Source organism: Oncorhynchus mykiss, chromosome 31 (genome assembly GCF_013265735.2).
Source record: "Oncorhynchus mykiss isolate Arlee chromosome 31, USDA_OmykA_1.1, whole genome shotgun sequence".
Classification (NCBI taxonomy): Eukaryota; Metazoa; Chordata; class Actinopteri; order Salmoniformes; family Salmonidae; genus Oncorhynchus; species Oncorhynchus mykiss.
Genome location: NC_050571.1, coordinates 17192534 through 17218064, shown reverse-complemented (window position 1 = coordinate 17218064; position 25531 = coordinate 17192534). Strand labels below are relative to the sequence as shown.

Below are 25531 nucleotides of genomic sequence, written 5' to 3'. Positions count from 1 at the left end.
CATCCTCTACTCCTCCCCCCTCCTCCTCCCATCCTCTACTCCTCCCCCCTCCTCCTCCCATCCTCTTCTCCTCCCCCCTCCTCCTCCCATCCTCTTCTCCTCCCCCCTCCTCCTCCCATCCTCTTCTCCTCCCATCCTCTTCTCCTCCTCCACCAACACCCCATGAAGTGTTATTAGATGGGAGGGAGAGGGCACAGCAGAGGACATTTACAATACATTGAATTACATTTAACAACAAGATACATGGATAATGTTATATATAGGCTTGTTGTAAAGAGGCCAGAAATGAGAGTTTAAGTATTTTAAAGGGGCAATCTACAGTTGCTTTATCCCTTTTGGACAGCTGAATTCATGAAATGTACACATTGATTCTTGAAGATTATAACTTAGAAATGCCCCATGATCTTAGTTCAACTATCGTACCCCATTAAAACCCAAAATATAAGCTTATTTCACTCCAATGTTTGTAATTAAAGAAGTAAATGTAAACAAACATTATATAGCCTTCAAACATGGTTAAAACTATAATTTAGAAGTTACGGATGTCAGTCCTTGCATCCATAGCTTTGTCTATGAATGTGAGAGTGGTTACATTTCTCCAGCCCCATCCTTCATCTTTTTACAGAAACGAGTGGGGAGCATGCTTGTTTCACTTGACACTTTAAGAAGGACTTATGAAATGATTGCCCTCACAAACAACATAGCAGGTTATCTATTTTAGAATGTGTAAAAGCATATTTTCAGAGAAGTGCTTAAATAACAGCCTGTTAAGACTAATGATTGTCTATGTATTTAGGCTATAGGCTTACAGAAAATGAGTGTGACATTGGGCTCCCGACTGGCGCAGTGGTCTAAGGCACAGCATCTCAATGCTAGAGGTGTCACTACAGACACCCTGGTTTGAATCCAGGCTCTATCACAACCGGCTGAGATTGGGAGTCCCATAGGGCGGCACACAATTGGCCCAGCATCGTCCTGGTTTGGCCAGGGTAGGCTGTCATTGTAAATAAGAATTTGTTCTTCACTGACTTGCCTAATAAAATAAATAAGCCATGTAGTGGAACCTACATTTTGAATGTTGAGCCAGCATCTGGGTGGCAGGTAGTCTATCAGTTAGAGTGTTGAGCCACTAACCCAAAGGTCGCTGGTTTGAATACCTGAGCTGACAATTAGGCACTTAAGCCTAATTTGCTCCAGGGGTGCTGTACTACTATGGCTGACCCTGTAAAACAACACATTTCACTGCATCTCTCCAAGTGTCATTTTTTATTTATTTTTTTTATTTCACCTTTATTTAACCAGGTAGGCTAGTTGAGAACAAGTTCTCATTTGCAACTGCGACCTGGCCAAGATAAAGCGTAGCAATTCGACACATACAACAACACAGAGTTACACATGGAACAAACAAAACATACAGTCAATAATACAGTAGAACAAAAGAAAACAAAAAGTCTATATAGAGTGAGTGCAAATGAGGTAAGTTAAGGGAGTTAAGGAAATAAATAGGCCATGGTGGCGAAGTAATTACAATATAGCAATTAAACACTGGAATGGTAGATTGGCAGAAGATGAATGTGCAGGTAGAGATACTGGGGTGCAAAGGAGCAAAATAAATAAATAGATACCAGTATGGGGATGAGGTAGGTAGATAGATGGGCTGTTTACAGATAGGCTAAGTACAGGTGCAGTGATCTGTAAACTGCTCTGACAGCTGGTGCTTAAAGCTAGTGAGGGAGATGTGAGTCTCCAGTTTCAGAGATTTCTGCAATTTGTTCTAGTCATGGGCAGCAGAGAACTGGAAGGAAAGACGACCAAAGGAAGAATTAGCTTTGGGGGTGACCAGTGAGATATATCTGCTGGAGCGTGTGCTACGAGTGGGTGCTGCTATGGTGACCAGTGAGCTGAGATAAGGCGGGGCTTTCCCTTTAATAAGGTAACATAGTGGCTTTGCTGGTCTCTGCTCTCCTTCTCTACTACACAACATGGTGTGGGTGTGCATGCATGTCTCCCTCCCTCCCTCAATTAGTCACATGGTTTGAGATGTTTGTCCTTTGAAAAGCTGCTTACTTGGTAGACTGAAAACATACCAGATGTTAGATCTTAATTTGACCTCTTTTTGTCGCAGGAGGATTTTAATAGCTGAATAAATATTTAGAATCGCCACCAAGGGGCAGCTGGAAGCAGTGTTTGTATGCAATGCAGTACCATACCTACATTGTAACTCATGTAGGTTACGTGCAGGCTACAGCAAGTCTTGTGTTAATTTTTATGTGGATTATAATAAATGTACATTTGTAGGCGGTAGATGTACAGTACCAGCCAAGTTTGGACACGTACTCATTCCAGGGGTTTTCTTTATTTTTCTATTTTCTACATTGTAATAACATTTGTGGGACTCATGTAGTAACCAAAAAAGTGTTGAACAAATGAAAATATATTTTATATTTGAGATTCTTCAAAGTAGCCCCCCTTTGCATTGATGACAGCTTTGCTTACTCTTGGCATGTTTTTCCAGGCTGAAGATGTTTTATTGCTTCACACTGTTCCTCTTCTGTAAATTGGCCTTCACACTGTTCTTTCTGTAAATGTGTTAATTTGACATTATTATTATTATTATTATTATTATTATTATTATTATTAGGAAATTAATACTCACAGTTAACACCATTCAGTGGACATAGGAGACTGAAAAGAAAACATGATTCAAATATTTTGCTTCCTCTTTCAAAATAATATTTGGTGAATCAAAATAACTCCATTTGTGACGAGTTTCTGTAAATTCTTTTTTTGGTAGAATTTCTGTGTTGAAGATTCAAGATTCCATCCAATTCGCTGTATTTTTGTAATACATTACACTTGATGGTGAATAAGTTCCTCCACTTCTTTTTGTTTTTCTCCTAACCTATTTTGTGCCTCTATAGTACAGTTTCCTTTCCCATCTACCTGCTCTGTTACTTCCTCTATTTCCTTTATTAGTCTAATCCCCTTTGACCTAGACTGCCTTTGTTTTAATGATGAGTATTGTATTGAATTGCCTCTAAGAGTACATTTGAAAGTGTCCCATACAATAAAGGGGTCTGCTGTACCTATGTTGTACAAAAAAAGTAAATTCTGAATTATTTTGTCTTAGTTAAGAAAAAAAATATCATCCAATAGGCTTTCCCCGTCCACGTGGAAATTCTGTAAGAGTCATATGGAGGCCAATTAGATGGTGGTCCGATCGCATTCAGTCTCCTATTAATACTTTTGATGCCAGCAAGAATGAGACTAGGAGGTAATCAAGACGGCTAGCTTGATGAAGCCTCCTCCATATACATCTCACTAGGTCAGGGTTTTTCAGCCTCCATATATCCAGTAGTTCTAATGTATCCATGATCTTTGTAATCTCCTTAAGTGCTTGAGGGTGATAGTTTGTAAAATGATTTCCTTTACGATCCACTGAGGTTCTTAAAACAGTAATAATCTCCCACTGTAATAATAGATTATTTGGTTGCTTGTGAGCTCAATAGATTATTATATTTTTGAAAAAGTGTAGATCGCCAGATCTGTTTTTGGTCCAATAGTATATTTAAAATAATCCATCTTCCTTGTTGATCAGTTTGCACAATCACCCCTTTTGAGTTTCTTTGCCCGTGACAAAAATATATTTCTCCCTCCCAGTCCTTTTTCCACCCAACCTCATCTAGATTTGTAGAATGAGTTTCCTGTAAGCAATAGATATTGCAATTATAACTTGCTATACTTATTTCCCCACTTACCATAATGATACCCATGTTTCAATTATAGTACTGCAACCAATGTTTGTAAACTTACCATTAAAAAGCACCATGATGATTAAGTGTCCGTATAGCTGTACCATAATATTTGCACTGTTGAGCATACTGTAGCTGCAACTTTGTAAACCTCCAATTGTCCTAATATTCCACCCACTAAAACCTCCCCCCGAATAACATGGTGTCACGTTCTGACCTTAGTTCCTTTGTTTTGTCTTTATTTTAGTGGGTCAGGGCGTGAGTTGGGGTGGGCAGTCTGTTTGTTTTTCTATGTTGGTTTCTGTGTTCGGCCTAGTATGGTTCTCAATCAGAGGCAGGTGTCGTTAGTTGTCCCTGATTGAGAATCATACTTAGGTAGCCTTTTTCCACATGTGTTTGGTGGGTGTTTATTTTCTGTCTTTGTGTATGTCGCCAGACAGGACTGTTTCGGTTTTCCTTCGTTCACTTGATTGTTTTTTTGTATTTCAGTGTTCAGTTTGATTCATTAAATATTACATTATGAACACTTACCACGCTGCAAATTGGTCCTCCGATCCTTCTTGCTACTCCTCCGAAGAGGAGGACGAGATCCTTTACACATGGAAAAAAGTAACAAAAAAGTAGAGTAACAATAATAGGTAATATAAATAACACAATCTTATACATGCATGTTCATATTATAAAGTCCTAGCAAGGCTGTAAGCATGTCAGCCCAGCCTGCTCAGTTCATTGGATTCAATTGTTCATAAAAAAATAAAAAATGTAAAAAGAAGAGAAAACAACCTAAATATATCGGAAGACCAGTCCCTTTTTTTATGTCCATTACATTCAAGACATATTTCATATAGTCCTCATTATATCCTGTTGTATTCTGACAAAAAGGAAGAAGGAAAGAGGAACATAGATTCTAACGGCTTCAAGTAATAATGTGTCTTAGGCATCACATTATATCCTGTTGTATCGTGCCATGGCTGTGCCAGAGCCGACCGCAAGCCAAACCCAGGCACTACCTTATGGGAAGGCATACTCAAGTTCAACTGACAATCGTTTCCGACACAGCCACGGCACGACAGCCAAGAACAGTACTGACAATCCAGAGCGAGTAAACCTGTAAAACCCACCCTCTCTCCACCCTTTGTCACGGCCTTCCGTGAGAGGCGAGAAGGATCAGAGGACCAAAATGCGGCGTGGTATGTGTCCATAGTGAATTTTAATAAAGAAAACACTGAACACTGCAACACTATACAAAAACAATGACGACCGTGAAGCTACAAATGAGACCTGTGCTGACACAAGCCACTAACATAGACAATCACCCACAAACAAACAGTGCAACCCAGGCTACCTAAGTATGATTCTCAATCAGAGACAACTAATGACACCTGCCTCTGATTGAGAACCATACTAGGCCGAAACATAGAAATCCCCAAATCATAGAAAATCAAACAGACTGCCCACCCAACTCACGCCCTGACCATACTAAATAAATACAAAACAAAGGAAATAAAGGTCAGAACGTGACACCCTTATTCCAGGGTTGTTGCTCTATCACCTTGGCTGTTTTACACCTAGGTCTATATCATTAGGAACAAGAATATAAAAGGCAGCATAAATAGCTTATATTGAAATATATAATATACTTTTCTCTCGCTTAGAGAAGTGCTTCCATAAGCCAATTACTGTATTAGTTCTACCATTAACTTGAATCACTTTATCCCAGTGTTAACCAGCCTGCCACACACTAGAGACAACCACCCTGTTGACAATACCTAATCCATCCATTTGCCGGTGTGTATCGGATGAATAATCATAATTTACATTTTATATTGAGATTTATTTTTTAAATGTAAAAGGGTAATGCCAATTATTTTAGGATTGTATAGGCCTATTCCAATAGAAAACCTGGGCAGGTTTATAATTATATAATCCTTTATCCTATATAATACATCTATTCATATTTATTCAGTTTTATCTTTAAAGCTAATCATTCCGATTCATTCCGAACAAGGGCCACACGTATATAACAGCTTTTAAGTCATAATATACCCAACTTTTACAATTAGGACATATCATATTCAACAACAAAAAACTACCCTGGTATTTCTAATGCACAGTCTTCAAAGGAAATACATGAATGAATCATAAAGAAAAAACTACCCTGGTATTTCTAATGCACAGTCTTCAAAGGAAATACATGAATGAATCGTAAAGAAAAAACTACCCTGGTATTTCTAATGCACAGTCTTCAAAGGAAATACATGAATGAATCATAAAGAAAAAACTACCCTGGTATTTCTAATGCACAGTCTTCAAAGGAAATACATGAATGAATCGTAAAGAAAGAACAGGTCAGCCTTACACATCCTGCCTTCCCCTAAATCAAAACCTGATTTTACGTCCATATAGTTCAAAGTTCCATAATGCCTTAATAGAAAGAGGATACGTTCATCATACCCATCCTGCCTTCCCCTAAATCAAAACCTGATTTTACGTCCATATAGCCCAAAGTTCCATAATGCCTTAATAGAAAGAGGATACGTTCATCATACCCATCCTGCCTTCCCCTAAATCAAAACCTGATTTTACGTCCATATAGCCCAAAGTTCCATAATGCCTTAATAGAAAGAGGATACGTTCATCATACCCATCCTGCCTTCCCCTAAATCAAAACCTGATTTTACGTCCATATAGCCCAAAGTTCCATAATGCCTTAATAGAAAGAGGATACGTTCATCATACCCATCCTGCCTTCCCCTAAATCAAAACCTGATTTTACGTCCATATAGTTCAAAGTTCCATAATACCTTAATAGAAAGAGGGGTAGTTTTCAATATCTTATTTTCCGCTCGTTTTTTTCTTCCATCACATTATTACTGTAATCCATTCCTGTTTTTAAGGCCTCAACCTCCCCCAGTAGGCCTGGCAATAGAGACAGTTTTTTAAACTGCTTGCTCATGCTTGTAAGCAATGCTCTCTCTTCTGGAGACCGTTATAAAAACGTCCCCCTCCAATGTTAAGTTTGGAATTTTAGACAACGACTTTGCTCCCGTTTCGCTAGCAGAAAGGTATTTTCTTGTTCGCTTCGATGTATCCGTTTGTTTTTCAAGCATATCATAATGCTGATCAATAAATAGTTCCAGATTCTCTAGATTATCCAGAATGTTTGTTTCGCAGTTATCATCTCATCCTCAATTTTTGTGATTAATTCATGGGACAAGCTGTGCCTACCATATCATCACCCTCTTACATAATTTATAGTTTTCTCTGTGCTTGCTAGAGCATTGTGAATTGCCATAGTGCAATGGTCTAAGCAGCACACTCCATGAGTGCTGGGCGATCTAGTGACCAGCATGAGCCTACATTTTTTTAAATATTAGTTTTTATTTAACTAGGCAAGTCAGTTAAGAACAATTTCATATTTACAATGACGCCGGGCCAATTGTGCGCTGCCCTATCGGAGCCCATTAGACTTGGGAGCCCATTAGACCCACAAGTTAATCATTTTCAAGAAGTAAAAAGAATACACTGACCATTTACATATCAAAGACCACTGTCTTAGCTCAACTAAATCGTCTTTGGATAGGCTCAAATGCATAAACATCAAATCAAATTTGATTTGTCACATGCGCGAATATAACAGTGAAATGCTTACTTACAAGCCCTTAACCAACAATGCAGTTTCAAGAAAAATAAGTGTAAAGAATAGATAAGTAAGAAATCGAGAAAAAAAAAGGTTTTGTCGTGCCCTCTTCACGACTGTCTTGGTGTGCTTGGACCATGTTAGTTAGTTTGGTGTGGACACCAAGGCACTCAACCTGCTCCACTACAGTCCTGTCGATGAGAATGGGGGCGTGCTTGGTCCTCCTTTTCCTGTAGTCCACAATCATCTCCTTTGTCTGGATCACGTTGAGGGATAGGTTGTTGTCCTTGCACCACATGGTCAGGTCTCTGACCTCCTCCCATTGTCGGTGATCAGGCCTACCACTTTTGTGTCATCAGCAAACTTAATGATGGTGTTGGAGTTGTTGCATGGCCGTGCAGTCATGAGTGAACAGGGAGTACAGACGGAGCCTGAGCATGCACCCCTGAGAGGCCTCCGTGTTGAGGATCAGCGTGGCGGATGTGTTGTTACCTACCTTTACCACCTGGGGCCGCCCTTAAGGAGGTCCAGGATCCAGTTGCAGAGGGAGGTGTTTAGTCCCAGGGTCCTTAGCTTAGTGATGAGCTTTGAGGACACTATGGTGTTGGACACTGAGCTGTAGTCGGTGAATAGCATTCTCACATAGGTGTTCCTTTTGTCCAGGTGTGAAAGGGCAGTGTGGAGTGCAATAGAGATTGCATCATCTGTGGATCTGTTGGTGCGGTATATGCAAATTGGAGTGGGTCTAGCGTTTCTGGGATAATGGCGTTGATGTGAGCCATGACCAGCCTTTCAAAGCATTTCATGTCTACAGACGTGAGTGCTACAGGTCGGTAGTCATTTAGGCAGGTTACCTTAGTGTTCTTGGGCACAGGGACTATGGTGGTCTGCTTGAAACATGTTGGTATTACAGACTCAGTCATAGACAGGTTGAAAATGTCAGTGAAGACACTTGCAGTTGGTCAGCACATGCTCAGAGTACACGTCCTGGTAATCCGTCTAGCCCTGCGGCCTTGTGAATGTTGACCTGTTTGAAGGTCTTAACTCACATCGGCTGCGGAGAGCGTGATCACACAGTTGTCCGGAATCAGCTGATGCTCTCATGCATGTTTCAGTGTGACTTGCCTCGAAGCGAACACAGAAGTTATTTAGCTCGTCTGGTAGGCTCGTGTCACTGGGCAGCTCTCGGCTGTGCTTCCCTTTGTAGTCTGTAATAGTTTGCAAGCCCTGCCACATCCGACAAGCTTCGGAGCCGGTGTAGTATGAATCGATCTTAATCCAGTATTGACGCTTTTCCTGTTTGATAGTTCGTCGGAGGGCATAGCAGGATTTCTTATAAGCTTAAGGATTAGAGTCAAACTATTTGAATGCAGCAGATCTACCGTTTAGCTCAGTGCGAATGTTGCCTGTAATCCATGGCTTCTGGTTAGGGTATGTACGTACAGTCACTGTGGGGACGGCGATGCACTTATTGATAAATCCATTGACTGATGTGGTGTACTCCTCAATGTCATCGGAAGAATCCCGGAACATATTCCAGTCTGTGCTACCAATGCAGTCCAGTAATTTATTGACCGAGTCACTGGTGCTTCCTGCTTCAAATTTGGCTAATTTGGTAAGCAGGAATAGAGGAGGATAGAATTATGGTCAGATTTGCCAAATGGAGGGCAAGGGAGAGCTTTGTATGCTTCTCTGTATGTGGAGTAAAGGTGGTCTATATTTTTTCCCCCTCTAGTTGCACATTTAACATGCTGGTAGAAATTAGGTAAGACTGATTTAAGTTTCCCTGCATTAAAGTCCCCGGCCACTAGGAGCGCCTCCTCTGGATGAGCGTTTTCCTGTTTGCTTATGGCAGTATACAGCTAATTGAGCGCGGTTTTAGTGCCAGCATCGGTCTGTGGTGGTATGTAGACAGCTACGAAAAATACAGTTGAAACTCTCTAGGTAGATAGTGTGGTCTACAGCTTATCATGAGATACTCTACATCAGGCGAGAAAAACCTTGAGACTTCCTTAGATATTGTGCCCCAGCTGTTGTTCACATATATACATAGGCCCCCGCCCCGTGTCTTACCAGAGGCTGCTGTTCTGTCCTGCCGATGGAGTGTATAACCCCACCAGCTGTATGTTCTTAATGTTGTCGCTCGGCCACAATGACATTAAGCCCTGATCTCAATGACTTGACGCCTCTGCATGGAGAGAAAGACAACTGCTGATTTTCAGGAAATCACAAAATTTCCTGACTCAGCAGGAAAATTCTCTGTGATCAAGTTAAGATCCGACATCTGCACTGGGTATATGGCTATAAGGTCTGGCCTGATTTAGGACCAGGGTGAGATTGTAGCATGTTTTTTCTTTACCCTGGATCTGTTCCAAATTGTATGCATAGAGCTCTGGTCAAAAGTAGTGCACTACTTAGGGAATAGGGTGTCAATTAGGACACCCTATTCCCCTGAGTTTACCCTTTGTCAGCATGGTACCACGGACATAACTGTGCAAAGGTGAAAATAGTGAAACCTGGCAGACACACAACAGGCGCTATTTCAATAACACTTAATTTGTCAATAAAAAAAAAATCCTTGAATACCTGGGTACATAGTGTAATTGTACTAACATTTTAATTTGGTTCAGAGATAGTACTATGTCAATTAAGAGGTAGAATTAAACAGTCATTTCATTCCCTGCACTTTTTTCTCTCAATGTCCTCGATACTCCCAGTTGGGATATATTACAAAATAAAACACTCCAAATTGAGTTCTATGTTGGTGTTAATTACCTTGCATGTACTGTCTCTTATGACTTACTATCACTGCCTATATCACTATCTACTGTGTGATATTCAGTGAGGGATTTTCTATCTCAAAATGGGCTTTACTGAATTTCTACTTTATCCCATGTTTGACCATTTACACCTCAAGTAATGCACTTCACTTCAAGGGTGAGTATCCCAAATGGCACCCTATTACTTATACTGTATACTGCAAGCCCTATGTGCCCTGGTCAGAAGTAGTACACTATATAGAGAATAGAGTGCATTTGGGATGTACCCCATGTGATAGAGCTTGAACAGCTTTTCCTCCTAAATGACATGGAGGTCTCCTTCTTGTTGTCTTTATGGCTGTCCTGTCAGGGGAACCCCAGAGTGATTGATCCCCCAATCACATTACTCTCATCTTCCTGTCATTCCGGTTCATCTCTCCTAAATCTAAATAGCTAAGAGATGCCGCAATTCATTAGCTACGATGCACCACAACTCAGCCGCTCTCTCTTCTCTCCCCCTCCCCAGGGACGCTGCACGCGTGACAACTGTAAGTACCTGCACCCCCCTCCCCACCTCAAGACCCAGCTGGAGATCAACGGGAGAAACAACCTGATCCAGCAGAAGACAGCAGCGGCCATGTTGGCCCAACAGATGCAGTTCATGCTGCCAGGAGCCCAGTTGCAGCCCATAGTGAATAGCCCACACTACACAGTGAGTACTTCATGTTTAGTCCATAGAATGTAGCCCACACTACACAGTGATTACTTCATGTTTAGTCCATAGTATGTAGCCCACACTACACAGTGAGTACTTCATGTTTAGTCCATAGAATGTAGCCCACACTACACAGTGATTACTTCATGTTTAGTCCATAGTATGTAGCCCACACTACACAGTGAGTACTTCATGTTTAGTCCATAGTATGTAGCCCACACTACACAGTGAGTACTTCATGTATAGTCCATAGTATGTAGCCCACACTACACAGTGAGTACTTCATGTATAGTCCATAGTATGTAGCCCACACTACACAGTGAGTACTTCATGTATAGTCCATAGTATGTAGCCCACACTACACAGTGAGTACTTCATGTATAGCCCATAGTGAATAGCCCACACTACACAGTGAGTACTTCATGTATAGTCCATAGTATGTAGCCCACACTACACAGTGAGTACTTCATGTATAGTCCATAGTATGTAGCCCACACTACACAGTGAGTACTTCATGTATAGTCCATAGTATGTAGCCTACACTACACAGTGAGTACTTCATGTATAGTCCATAGTATGTAGCCCACACTACACAGTGAGTACTTCATGTATAGTCCATAGTATGTAGCCCACACTACACAGTGAGTACTTCATGTATAGTCCATAGTATGTAGCCCACACTACACAGTGAGTACTTCATGTATAGTCCATAGTATGTAGCCCACACTACACAGTGAGTACTTCATGTATAGTCCATAGTATGTAGCCCACACTACACAGTGAGTACTTCATGTATAGTCCATAGTATGTAGCCTACACTACACAGTGAGTACTTCATGTATAGTGCATAGTATGTAGCCTACACCAAACCATCCTCATTATTTAGTCAACACATTCGATTTACACAGTTATATTTCTCCATTTATCTACAGTTTGAACCATGGCTGTTCACAGGCTGTTTCTCTGTCTGATCTCCCCTCATTTCCTCCCTCTCTCCACCTCTCCTTCTCTCTCAGACTACGTTCCCTATGACTCCCAGTATGTCGTCCCTGGCCACCAGTCCCAGTATGGCGTTCAGCCCGTATCTGAGCCACATGGGTCCAGGGATGGGCCTGATGCCTGAGCTGCTACACCAGGCCCCCCTGCTGGTCCCAGGGAGCCCCACCGGCCTCCAGGTCATGGGCAACAGCAGCTCCCAGCAGAAACACATGCGGACAGACAAGCTGGAGGTATGTGTTGTGTGTGTTTGTGTCTTTGCAGTAGCCCAGTCTGTAGCAGAGAAATAGAATGATAGAATATAATAGAATCATTCTTGTTCTGTAGTCCGAACTCCTTCTCTGACTGTGCCACCCCACCCTAACACCACCCAGGTATGTCGTGAGTTCCAGAGGGGTAACTGCACGCGGGGCGAGGGTGACTGCCGCTATGCCCACCCTATGGAGGCAGCCATGGTGGACGGCAGTGAAAACTCAGTCATCGTCTGTATGGACTACATCAAGGGCCGCTGCTCCAGGGACAAATGCAAGTACTTCCACCCCCCTGCCCACCTGCAGGCAAGGATTAAGGCCGCCCAGCACCAGGCCAGCCAAACCGCCAACGCCATGGTGAGTCATGGTAAACACTACTGATGGGTTAAATATTGATACAGTTGCATATCGCAATATTATTTTGTTCAATATTATATCAATACTTTGAATTTAAGTGTTTTTTTTGGGGGGAGGGGGGGGGGGGGGGGTTGTATGTAGCGTAAGCTACTGCTAGTCGGCTGTACCTGAGCCAAAACTCAGGTACAGAACTACTCAGGTACAAAACTATTTTTTGTCCTATATCTTGTTCTCCATCTTATTTTTAAATAGGCAGCACTAGCTAAAGGCAAGCAATACTGAAGCATGCATGAGAGCACCAGCTGTTCCGGACGACTATGTGATAATGCTCTCGGTAGCCGATGTGAGGAAGACCTTCAAACAGGTTAACATTCACAACGCCGCTAGGCGTGTCTTCACTGACATTTTCAACCTCTCCCTGACCGTGTCTGTAATACTTACATAGTCCCTGTGCCCAAGGAAGCGAAGGTAACCTGCCTAAATGATTACCGCCATGTAGCACTCACGTCGGTGGCCATGAAGTGCTTGGAGTGGAGCGGGTCAAAAGTTTCAAGTTCCTTGGTGTCCACATCACCAACAAACTATCATGGTCCAAACACACCAAGACAGTCGTGAAGAGGGCATAACAACACCCCCCCATCACTGAGGCCAAGCTTCCTGCCATCCAGAACCTGTATACTAGGCAGTGTCAGAGGAAAGCCACAAAAATTGTCAAAACTCCAGTCACCCAAGTCATAGACTGGTCTCTCTGCTACCGCACAGCAAGCGGTACCGGAGCACCAAGTCTAGGACCAAAAGGCTCCTTAACAGCTTCTATCCCCAAGCCATAAGACTACTGAACAATTCATCAAATGGCCACCAGACTATTTACATTGACCCCCCCCCGCTGTTTATTATCTATGCGTAGTCACTTCACCCCTACCTACATGTACCTCGACTAACCTTCTACCCCCACATTGACTCGGTACCTGTAACCTCTGTATATAGCCTCGTTATTGTTATTTTTTTGTGTTACTTTTTTAAATAATTCTTTACTTTAGTTTATTTGGTAAATATTTTCTTAACTATTTCTTGAACTGCACTGTTGGTTAAGGGCCTGTAAGTAAGCATTTCACGGTAAGGTCTACACTTGTTGTATTCGGCGCATCTTTGGTCTGCATTGGTTCTTTGTAATCTGCAGAGACTGAGTTTATTTTTCACTTGTTTAAAATGTTCTGCAGTTGGGTATTTATTTACTGTTGCTAAGCAGGATAAGGGCAGCACACCATTAGCACATTACCCACCAGAGATGAAAGAATGTATTTTCTTGCTGTATAGTGTGTGAGAAGTGTTTTTTGCTGGAGGCTGGCTTGTGTTTGAGGCTGGGGCAGCATCCCAAATGGCACCCTATTTCCTATATAGTGCACTACTTTTGACCAGAACTCTCTGGGCCTTTGTATCTTCTGTCATATAAGGAGGCAACAGGAGTTCAATCTGACAGGATGAACAACAGCAAACATACTGTCTGCATTGCAGGTGTATAAAAACACAATAGAGAGAGAGAGAGAGTGGGAGGGAGGGAGTGAGACAAAGAAAGATGTGGAGAGGGAAGGAAAATATAGATTTTTTTAAAGCATTTTGGGCATTTTTTCTTGTTCATCTGCATTTGCTGGTCCTCTGGTCTGCTTCTAGAGGTCGATTGTTTGTCAGGCTTCACTCCCGTCAGGTTATATCATCATTCTCCTTTGTAATCCTTCATGTTTTTGCTTCTCTGTGGGTTGTTTCCTTCAACTTCACCTTCATCTATTCCCATTATGCATCACACCTCTCTCTCTCTCTCTGTCTGTGTCATTTGCTTGATCCTCATTGGTTGGCTGTCATCGTGTGCTCACTGCTTGTTGTGCTAACCCCGCCCCCAGCCTGTGGTATTTTTACCTTTTTATCACTATCTTTTCTGATTTCACTTTTATGTGTGTAAGTGTTTCTTCCATTTCTGTCCGATAGTGCGTCACATTTTCCATCAGAAAATTGATTCTAGACTGACATCCCTGTTTTGCTATGGTTGGCCTGAGGGATTTCTGATACAGTAGCATCCTCTATAGGTGGGGAACTACCAGCAAGGGCAGTGATGCTGTTCAAGCCTCAGAATGGGTTTCATGTTAGGGTAGTAGGCTGTTTCAGAGTAGTTTGACACAAAAGGTTTTTATGTAATTCAAAGTACATGCAGTTGAAGTCGGAAGTTTACATACAGCTTAGCCAAATACATTTAAACTCAGATTTTCACAATTTCTGACATTTAATCCTAGTACAAATTCCCTGCCTTAGGTCAGTTAGTATCACCACTTTATTTTAAGAATGTGAAATGTCAGAATAATAGTAGAGAGAATTATTTATTTCAGCTTTTATTTCTTTCATCACATTCCCAGTGGGTCAGACGTTTACATACACTCAGTATTTGGTAGCATTGCCTTTAAATTGTTTAACTTGGGTCAAACGTTTCGGGTAGCCTTCTACAAGCTTCCCACAATAAGTTGGGTGAATTTTGGCCCATTCCTCCTGACAGAGCTGGTATAACTGAGTCAGGTTTATAGGCCTCCTTGCTCGCACACACTTTTTCAGTTCTGCCCACAAATTGTTCTATAGGAATGAAGTCAGGGCTTTGTAATGGCCACTCCAATACCTCGACTTTGTTCTCCTTAAGCCATTTTGCCACAACTTTGGAAGTATGCTTGGGGTCATTGTCCATATGGAAGACCCATTTGCAACCAAGCTTTAACTTCCTGACTGATGTCTGAGATGTTGCTTCAATATATCCACATCATTTTCCTCCTCGTGATGCCATTTCTTTTGTGAAGTGCCTCCTGCAGCAAAGCACCCCCACAACATGATGCTGCTTCACGGTTGGGATGGTGTTCTTCGGCTAGCAAGCCTCCCCCTTTTTCTTCCAAACGTAACGATGATCATTATGGCCAAACAGTTCTATTTTTGTTTCATCAGACCAGAGGACATTTCTACAAAAAGTACGATCTTTGTCCCCATATGCAGTTGCAAACCGTAGTCTGGCTTCTTCCTTGCTGAGTGGCCTTTCAGGTTATGTCGATGTAGGACTCGTTTTACTATGGATATACAGTGGGGCAAAAAAAGTATTTAGTCAACCACCAATTGTGCAAGTTCTCCCACTTAAAAAGATGAGAGAGGCCTGTAATTTTCATCATAGGTACACTTCAACTATGACAGACAAAATGAAAAAAAATCCAGAAAGTCTCATTTGTAGGATTTTTAATGAATTTATTTGCAAAATATGGTGGAAAATAAGTATTTGGTCAGTAACAAAAGTTTATCTCAATACTTTGTTATATACCCTTTGTTGGCAATGACAGAGGTCAAACTTTTTCTGTAAGTCTTCACAAGGTTTTCACACACGGTTGCTGTTAATATGACCCATTCCTCCATGCAGATCTCCTCTAGAGCAGTGATGTTTTGGGGCTGTTGCTGGGCAACACGGACTTTCAACTCCCTCCAAAGATATACCTCCAATTGACTCAAATTATGTCAATTAGCCTATCGGAAGCTTCTAAAGCCATGACATCATTTTCTGGAATTTTCCAAGTTGTTTAAAGGCACAGTCAACTTAGTGTATGTAAACTTCTGACCCACTGGAATTGTGATACAGTGAATTATAAGTGGAATAATCTGTCTGTAAACAATTGTTGGAAAAAATCTTGTGTCATGCACAAGTATGTGTAGTGGTTGAGTGGTTGAAAAACAAGTTTTAATGACTCCAACCTAAGTGTATGTAAACTTCCGGCTTCAACCGTAGATGCATTGTACTTGCACCATTTATAAGCCCAAATGCTGACACTTTCACTTTCTCTCTCTCTCTCTCTCTCTCTCTCTCTCTCTCTCTCTCTCTCTCTCTCTCTCTTCCCCTCTCCCCCCTTTTCTACTTCCCCAGGCCCTGCCCCATGGGGCAATGCAACAGCTACCAAAGAGGCCCACCTTAGAGAAGAGTAACGGGGGTGGTGCTGTGTTCAACCCCAGCATGTTCCACTATCAGCAGGCCCTGGCTAACATGCAGCTGCAGCAGCCAGCCTTTATCCACCCTGGTGAGTCGAGTCTACTCTTTCAAATAGAATAATTTGGCATTCCTTTTAAAAAGTAAGTAGACTGAATTATTCATTCAATTAAGTTGGGCGAACTTATCTATCCTGAGTCTGATTTAGATAGGTGAACTAAGTGTACTGGGGAGGGCTAGCTAGGCCAGACAGACTGACACGGGGCAGGGCTAGCTATGCCAGACAGACTGACACAGGGGAGGGCAAGCTAGGCCAGACAGACTGACACAGGGGAGGGCTAGCTAGGCCAGACAGACTGACACAGGGGAGGGCAAGCTAGGCCAGACAGACTGACACAGGGGAGGGCAAGCTAGGCCAGACAGACTGACACAGGGGAGGGCTAGCTAGGCCAGACAGACTGACACAGGGCAGGGCTAGCTATGCCAGACAGACTGACACAGGGGAGGGCAAGCTAGGCCAGACAGACTGACGCAGGGCTAGCCAGGCCAGACAGACTGACACAGGGCAGGGCTAGCTAGGCCAGACAGACTGACACAGGGGAGGGCAAGCTAGGCCAGACAGACTGACGCAGGGCTAGCTAGGCCAGACAGACTGACGTGACAGCTTCACACTGTACTGTCATCTGGGAGTCAAGTTAACTGCCAACGGTCTAAATAAGGACTGCACATGGAAACAGACAGAAGAAAGGACACAGCAGAATGTCAAACAAACATAATGTCAAACATTAGTACTACAACATATTACTATGAACATATTGGTGGATGTCTATTTGATTGGGGTGGATGTGTTATGGTATAGAATATATTGTAGGGACATGAGAGAAGGAAGCGGGTTCCTTGTGAGTATTGAGGAACTCTCGCTCTGTGCTGAGTGTATACAATGTCCTGTCTGGGATAGAGCTTATTGGGTGTACTCTGTCCTTCTGTCTGGGATAGGGCTTATTGGGTGTACTTTGTCCTTCTGTCTGGGATAGAGCTTATTGGGTGTACTCTGTCCTGTCTGGGATAGAGCTTATTGGGTGTACTCTGTCCTGTCTGGGATAGAGCTTATTGGATGTACTCTGTCTTTCTATCTGGGATAATTCTTATTGGGTGTACTCTATCCTGTCTGGGATAGAGCTTATTGGGTGTACTCTGTCCTGTCTGGGATAGAGCTAATTGGGTGTACTCTGTCCTTCTGTCTGGGATAGGGCTTATTGGGTGTACTCTGTCCTTCTGTCTGGGATAGAGTTTATTGGGTGTACTCTGTCCTTCTGTCGGGGATAGAGCTTATTGGGTGTACTCTGTCCTGTCTGGGATAGAGCTTATTGGGTGTACTCTGTCCTTCTGTCTGGAATAGAGCTTATTGGGTGTACTCTGTCCTTCTGTCTGGAATAGAGCTTATTGGGTGTACTCTGTCCTGTCTGGGATAGAGCTTATTGGGTGTACTCTGTCTTGTCTGGGATAGAGCTTATTGGGTGTACTCTGTCCTTCTGTCTGGGATAGAGCTTATTGGGTGTACTCTGTCCTTCTGTCTGGAATAGAGCTTATTGGGTGTACTCTGTCCTTCTGTCTGGGATAGGGCTTATTGGGTGTACTCTGTACTTCTGTCTGGGATAGGGCTTATTGGGTGTACTCTGTCCTTCTGTCTGGGATAGGGCTTATTGGGTGTACTCTGTCCTTCTGTCTGGGATAGAGCTTATTGGGTGTACTCTGTCCTGTCTGGGATAGAGCTTATTGGGTGTACTCTGTCCTGTCTGGGATAGAGCTTATTGGGTGTACTCTGTCTTGTCTGGGATAGAGCTTATTGGGTGTACTCTGTCCTTCTGTCTGGGATAGAGCTTATTGGGTGTACTCTGTCCTTCTGTCTGGAATAGAGCTTATTGGGTGTACTCTGTCCTTCTGTCTGGGATAGAGCTTATTGGGTGTACTCTGTCCTGTCTGGGATAGGGCTTATTGGGTGTACTCTGTCCTTCTGTCTGGGATAGAGCTTATTGGATGTACTCTGTCCTGTCTGGGATAGAGCTTATTGGGTGTACTCTGTCCTGTCTGGGATAGAGCTTATTGGGTGTACTCTGTCTTGTCTGGGATAGAGCTTATTGGGTGTACTCTGTCCTTCTGTCTGGGATAGAGCTTATTGGGTGTACTCTGTCCTTCTGTCTGGGATAGAGCTTATTGGGTGTACTCTGTCCTTCTGTCTGGGATAGAGCTTATTGGGTGTACTCTGTCCTTCTGTCTGGGATAGAGCTTATTGGGTGTACTCTGTCCTGTCTGGGATAGGGCTTATTGGGTGTACTCTGTCCTTCCCTCCTACTCTCACTCTATTTTTCTCTCCTTCTTTCTCCCTCTCTGTCCCCTGCACTCTGTTTCTTTGTCCCATGCTTAACTGGTCCCCTGCTATCACGCACAAATACTGGCACAATCTGCTCTAGGTGGCCTAAAGTATGCAGCAACAGCACCCAGCACACTCTGGGAGAGAATGTATAGATCTCTGACTGATCCACTCCTCCACTTTCCTCAGCTGTTCCATCATCAGGTCTATATTGCTATTAAAGTATCACAATAACAATTGATATGCCGTATCCATCCAAACTTAACAGCAATGAGCAATTGAACACTATTAATGCTCTCTGCATCCTATGCCCTCCACTGCTCTGTTCCCGTGTTCTGTGTTCTGTCTGTCTGCCTTTAAGCCTCCATGTTGTCTCTGCTGTGTTCTAGTTGACTGTGACAGGTTATAATAGCCATTATTTACACGCTGTTCTTGTGGCTTGCACTAACCTGAATGTTGTTTTTGTCTTGTCCTGTTGTCTGTCGTCACTCTCTCTGTGTCAATCACTCCTCCCCTTTTGCTCCCCTCCTCCATCCTCTCATCACCTCCTTCTGTTGTCCCCATCTTCCTTCCCCTCATCCCCCTCTCTCCCCATCTCTGCATGCTGTGGCAGGCTCAGTCCTGTGCATGGCGCCATCAGGAGGCATGGGTAGGTCGGCTCGGTCACTCACTGCTGCTGGGGGCTTGGAAGAGGTGTGGGGACTATGGTTGGCCAGATAGCTAGGAGAGAGGGGGGTTGGTAGTGGATGGACTCTGTAATTGGCCAGATAGCTAGGAGAGAGGGGGGTTGGTAGTAGATGGACTCTGTGGTTGGCCAGATAGCTAGGAGAGAGGGGGGTTGGTAGTGGATGGACTCTGTAATTGGCCAGATAGCTAGGAGAGAGGGGGGTTGGTAGTAGATGGACTCTGTGGTTGGCCAGATAGCTAGGAGAGAGGGGGAGAATGATCAGCAACACGTCCTCTGAAGATAGTGGATGTATTTCTCAGATTGTAGTTTAGTAGTTCTAGTTGTAGTATATTCTAGAATCATAGTTAAGTTCCAGACCCCAACACCAAGAACCTTGGAGGATATGACAGTAGATATTAGTCATTTTGGAGCCTTCATGTTGTCCCACTGGTGTCTGCCTGTCCTCTGTCTGCCTGCCTGCCTGCCTGTCTGCCTGTCTGTCTGTCTGTCTGTCTGTCTGCCGCTGTGCTTGCACTTGTCACCCCACTTTATTTTCTGATACAAAAAAAACAACTTATTTCAACATTTTAGTTGTGTATTATTAGAGTTTGCTAGAGTGTGTGTGTGTCTCTACGTCAGCTCAGATATCTCAGTCCCAGCCTAGTCAGTATGAGGTTGCTGGTCTCCCAGGTTGTGTCCAGAATAGCACCCTATTATAAATATATAGTGCACTACTTTTGACCTCTGGGCTCTGGTCAAAAGTAGTGCACTATGTAGGAAATAGGGTGCCATTTAGGATTCAGTTTAAGCCTGCTGCCCCGTCTCTTGTAGGGCTTATGAAAGGGCCGGCCCCGCTAGCAGTGGATGGCCGTTGGGAGAGGCGGGACTGGAGCAGCTGCAGGCACCCCCACAGCCACCTCTTGTCAGCGCCTGGATTCACTGGTGAGGGGAATCCACAGCTGGTCTCCCCCTCTACCTGACCCTCTAACCCCCCTTCCTCTACCTCCCTCTCTGCCTAGCCTTCTACCCCCCCCCCCCCCTCTACCTCCCTCTCTACCTGACCCACTACCTCCCCCTCTGCCTAGCCTTCTACCTCCCCCCCACCTCCCTCTCTACCTGACCCTCTACCTCCCCCTCTACCTGACCCTCTACCTCCCCCTCCCCCTCTACCTCCCCCTCTACCTGACCCTCTACTTCCCCCCCTGCCTAGCATTCTACCTCCCCTCTACCTCCCTCTCTACCTGACCCTCTACCTGACCCTCTACCTCCCCCTCTACCTCCCCCTCTACCTGACCCTCTACCTCCCTCTCTACCTGACCCTCTACCTCCCTCTCTACCTGACCCTCTACCTCCCCCTCTACCTCCCCTCTACCTCCCTCTCTACCTGACCCTCTACCTCCCCCTCTACCTCCCTCTCTACCTGACTCTCTAACTCCCCTCTTCCTCTACCTCCCTCTCTACCTGACCCTCTACCTCCCCCTCTGCCTAGCCTTCTACCCCCCCCTCTGCCTAGCCTTCTACCCCCCCCTCTACCTCCCTCTCTACCTGACCCTCTACCTCCCCCTTTACCTCCCCTCTACCTCCCCCTCTACCTCCTTCTCTACCTGACGCTCTACCTCCCCCTCTGCCTAGCCTTCTACCCCCCTCTACCTCCCTCTCTACCTGACCCTCTACCTCCCCCTCTGCCTTCTACCCCCCCTCTACCTCCCTCTCTACCTCACCCTCTACCTCCCCCTCTGCCTAGCCTTCTACCCCCCCTCTACCCCCCTCTCTACCTGACCCTCTACCTCCCCCTCTGCCTAGCCTTCTACCCCCATTCTACCTGACCCTCTACCTCCCTCTCTACCTGACCCTCTACCTCCCCCTCTGCCTAGCCTTCTACCCCCCACCCTCTCTCTCCCTCTCTACCTGACCCTCTACCTCCCCCTCTGCCTAGCCTTCTACCCCCCCTCTACCTCCCTCTCTACCCCCCCTACCTCCCTCTCTTCCTGACTCTCTATCCCCCCTTCTACCTAGCCTTCTACCTCCCCCTCTACCTCCCCCTCTGCCTAGCCTTCTACTTCCCTCTCTACCTTCCCCTCTACCTCTACCTCCCCCTCTACCTCACCCTCCACCTAGCCTTCTACCCCTCCCTCTACCTCCCTCTCTACCTGACCCTCTACCTCCCCCTCTACCTAGCCTTCTACCTCCCCCTCTACCTCCCTCTCTACCTGACCCTCTACATCCCTCTCTATCTAGCCTTCTACCTCCCCCTCTGCCTCCCTCTCTACCTGACCCTCTACCTCCCCCTATCTAGCCCTCTACCTCTCCTCGACCTCCCCCTCTACCTCCCTCTCTACCTGAACCCTTACCTCCACCTTTACTTTCCACTCTACCTTCCCTCTACCTCCCCTCTACCTACTATAGCTGTATTTGACAAACTCTACCCTCTCTAACTCTGAGTGCATCGCTATAATATTTCCTTCTCCTGAAGTGCACACTGGTTCACCTGACATAGGAAGGTCTAGCTGACAGACCCCCGAGTCTCTCCGTACAGTACGACTTAGGCTATGTCCCAATTAACTCTCCTTCCTCCAAAAGTGTGGACTTGTTCACTTCCTCCAACTGATTTGAAAGGAAATGACTGGTGTAAGAAATATGGTGGAAATTCCAACTAGCCAATGCCTCCACCAATCCAATTATTTTATATTCATGGAAGTAGTGAACCAGTGCAACAGGGCAGGCTCAGCAGCCTTGAAACGGATACTCTTACTGCATCTAGTGGAAGGTAGCTCCTCTTACTGCATCTAGTGGAAGGTAGCTCCTCTTACTGTATCTAGGGGATGGTAGCTTCTCTTACTGTATCTAGGGGAAGGTAGCTCCTCTTACTGCATCTAGTGGAAGGTAGCTCCTCTTACTGTATCTAGGGGATGGTAGCTTCTCTTACTGTATCTAGGGGAAGGTAGCTCCTCTTACTGCATCTAGTGGAAGGTAGCTCCTCTTACTGTATCTAGGGGAAGGTAGCTCCTCTTACTGTATCTAGTGGAAGGTAGCTCCTCTTACTGCATCTAGTGGAAGGTAGCTCCTCTTACTGCATCTAGTGGAAGGTAGCTTCTCTTACTGCATCTAGTGGAAGGTAGCTCCTCTTACTGCATCTAGTGGAAGGTAGCTCCTCTTACTGTATCTAGGGGAAGGGAAGGTAGCTCCTCTTACTGCATCTAGTGGAAGGTAGCTCCTCTTACTGCATCTAGTGGAAGGTAGCTCCTCTTACTGTATCTAGGGGAAGGGAAGGTAGCGCCTCTTACTGCATCTAGTGGAAGGTAGCTCCTCTTACTGCATCTAGTGGAAGGTAGCTCCTCTTACTGTATCTAGGGGAAGGGAAGGTAGCTCCTCTTACTGTATCTAGGGAAAGGTAGCTCACCTTGCTGTATCTATGGGAAGGTAGCTCCTCTTACTGTATCTAGTGGAAGGTAGCTCCTCTTACTGCATCTAGTGGAAGGTAGCTCCTCTTACTGCATCTAGTGGAAGGTAGCTCCTCTTACTGCATCTAGTGGAAGGTAGCTCCTCTTACTGTATTTAGGGGAAGGTAGCTCCTCTTACTGTATCTAGGGGAAGGGAAGGTAGCTCCTCTTACTGTATCTAGTGGAAGGTAGCTCCTCTTACTGTATTTAGGGGAAGGTAGCTCCTCTTACTGTATTTAGGGGAAGGTAGCTCCTCTTACTGTATCTAGGGGAAGGTAGCTCCTCTTACTGTATCTAGGGGAATGTAGCTCCTCTTACTGTATCTAGGGGAAGGTAGCTCCTCTTACTGTATCTAGGGGAAGGTAGCTCCTCTTACTGCATCTAGTGGAAGGTAGCTCCTCTTACTGTATCTAGGGGAAGGTAGCTCCTCTTACTGTATCTAGGGGAAGGTAGCTCCTCTTACTGTATCTAGGGGAAGGTAGCTCCTCTTACTGTATCTAGGGGAAGGTAGCTCCTCTTACTGTATCTAGGGGAAGGTAGCTCCTCTTACTGTATCTAGGGGAAGGTAGCTCCTCTTACTGTATCTAGTGGAAGGTAGCTCCTCTTACTGTATCTAGGGGAAGGTAGCTCCTCTTACTGTATCTAGGGGAAGGTAGCTCCTCTTACTGTATCTAGGGGAAGGTAGCTCACCTTATTGTATCTAGGGGAAGGTAGCTCCTCTTACTGTATCTAGGGGAAGGTAGCTCCTCTTACTGTATCTAGGGGAAGGTAGCTCACTTTACTGTATCTAGGGGAAGGTAGCTCCTCTTACTCTATCGAGGGGAAGGTAGCTCATCTTACTGTATCTAGGGGAAGATAACTCCTCTTACTGTATCTAGGGGAAGGTAACTCCTCTTACTGTATCTAGGGGAAGGTAGCTCCTCTTACTGTATCTAGGGGAAGGTAGCTCCTCTTACTGTATCTAGGGGAAGGTAGCTCCTCTTACTGTATCTAGGGGAAGGTAGCTCCTCTTACTGTATGTAGGGGAAGGTAGCTCCTCTTACCGTACCTAGGGGGAAGTTGCTCCTCTTACCGTACCTAGGGGGAAGTCGCTCCTCTTACTGTATCTAGGGGAAGGTAGCTCCTCTTACTGTATCTAGGGGATGGTAGCTTCTCTTACTGTATCTAGGGGAAGGTAGCTCCTCTTACTGTATCTCGGGGAAGGTAGCTCCTCTTACTGTATCTAGGAGAAGGTAGCTCCTCTTACTGTATCTAGGGGAAGGTAGCTCCTCTTACTGTATTTAGGGGAAAGTGGCTCCTCTTACTGTATTTAGGGGAAGGTAGCTCCTCTAACTGTATCTTGGGGGAGTTAGCTCCTCTTACTGTATCTAGGGGGAAGTTGCTCCTCATACTGTATCTAGGGGGAGGTAGGTCCTCTTACTGTATCTAGGGGAAGGTAGCTCCTCTTGCTGTATCTAGGGGAAGGTGTATTATGGGGAAGGTAGCTCCTCTTACTCTATCTAGGGGGAGGTAGCTCCTCTTACTGTATCTAGGGGAGGTAGCTCCTCTTACTGTATCTAGGGGAAGGTAGCTCCTCTTACTGTATCTAGGGGAAGGTAGCTCCTCTTACTGTTTCTAGGGGGAGGTAGCTCCTCTTACTGTATCTAGGGGAGGTAGCTCCTCATACGGTTTCTAGGGGAAGGTGGCTCCTTTTACTCTATCTAGGGGAAGGTAGCTCCTCTTACTGTATCTAGGGGAAGGTATATCTAGGGGAAGGTAGCTCGTCTTACTGTTTCTAGGGGGAAGTTGTTCCTCTTACTGTATCTATGGGAAGCTAGCTCCTCTTACTGCATATAGGGGAAGGTATCTCCTCTTACTGTACCTAGGGGGAAGTTGCTCCTCTTACCGTACCTAGGGGGAAGTCGCTCCTCTTACTGTATCTAGGCGGAAGTAGCTCCTCTTACTGTATCTAGGGGGAAGTTGCTCCTCTTACTGTATCTATGGGGATCTAGGGGAAGGTGTATTTAGGGGAAGGTTGCTCCTCTTACTGTGTCTAGGGGGAAGTTGATCCTATTACTGTATCTAGGGGGAGGTAGGTCATCTTACTGAATCTAGGGGAAGGTAGCTCCTCTTACTGTATCTAGGGGAAGGTAGCTACTCTTACTGTATCTTGGGGAAGGTAGCTCCTCTTACTGTGTCTAGGGGGAAGTTGCTCCTCTTACTGTATCTAGGGGGAGGTAGGTCCTCTTACTGAATCTAGGGGAAGGTAGCTCCTCTTACTGTATTTTTGGGAAAGTAGCTCATCTTACTGTATCTAGGGGAATGTAGCTCCTCTTACTGTTTCTAGGGGGAGGTAGCTCTTCTTACTGTATTTAGGGGAAAGTAGCTCATCTTACTGTATCTAGGGGAATGTAGCTCCTCTTACTGTATCTAGGGGAATGTAGCTCCTCTTACTGTATCTAGGGGAGGTAGCTCTCACTGTAAAATCAGAAAGTGTGTGTGCGTGTGTGTGTGTGTGTGTGTGTGTGTGTGTGTGTGTGCGTGCATGCATGTCAGTGTTTGTGCTTTTTTATAAGCTGTGTTTCTGTTTTTTATGCATGTCCTACCCGG

General features: G+C 44.7%; 1 protein-coding gene across 6 annotated transcripts in view; it reads left to right on the top strand.

Moving 5' to 3' along the window:
• Positions 1-25531, top strand: part of mbnl3 (muscleblind-like splicing regulator 3) — an 85515-nt gene that overhangs the window by 47373 nt on the left and 12611 nt on the right. For 3 of the 6 annotated variants that reach the window (XM_036969952.1, XM_036969953.1, XM_036969954.1), the window contains exons 3-6: positions 10678-10863; positions 11883-12095; positions 12237-12470; positions 16405-16555. In XM_036969952.1, coding sequence (XP_036825847.1) covers positions 10678-10863; positions 11883-12095; positions 12237-12470; positions 16405-16555 — 784 coding nt within the window. The other 3 variants (XM_036969948.1, XM_036969949.1, XM_036969950.1) reach the window with 2 other exon arrangements.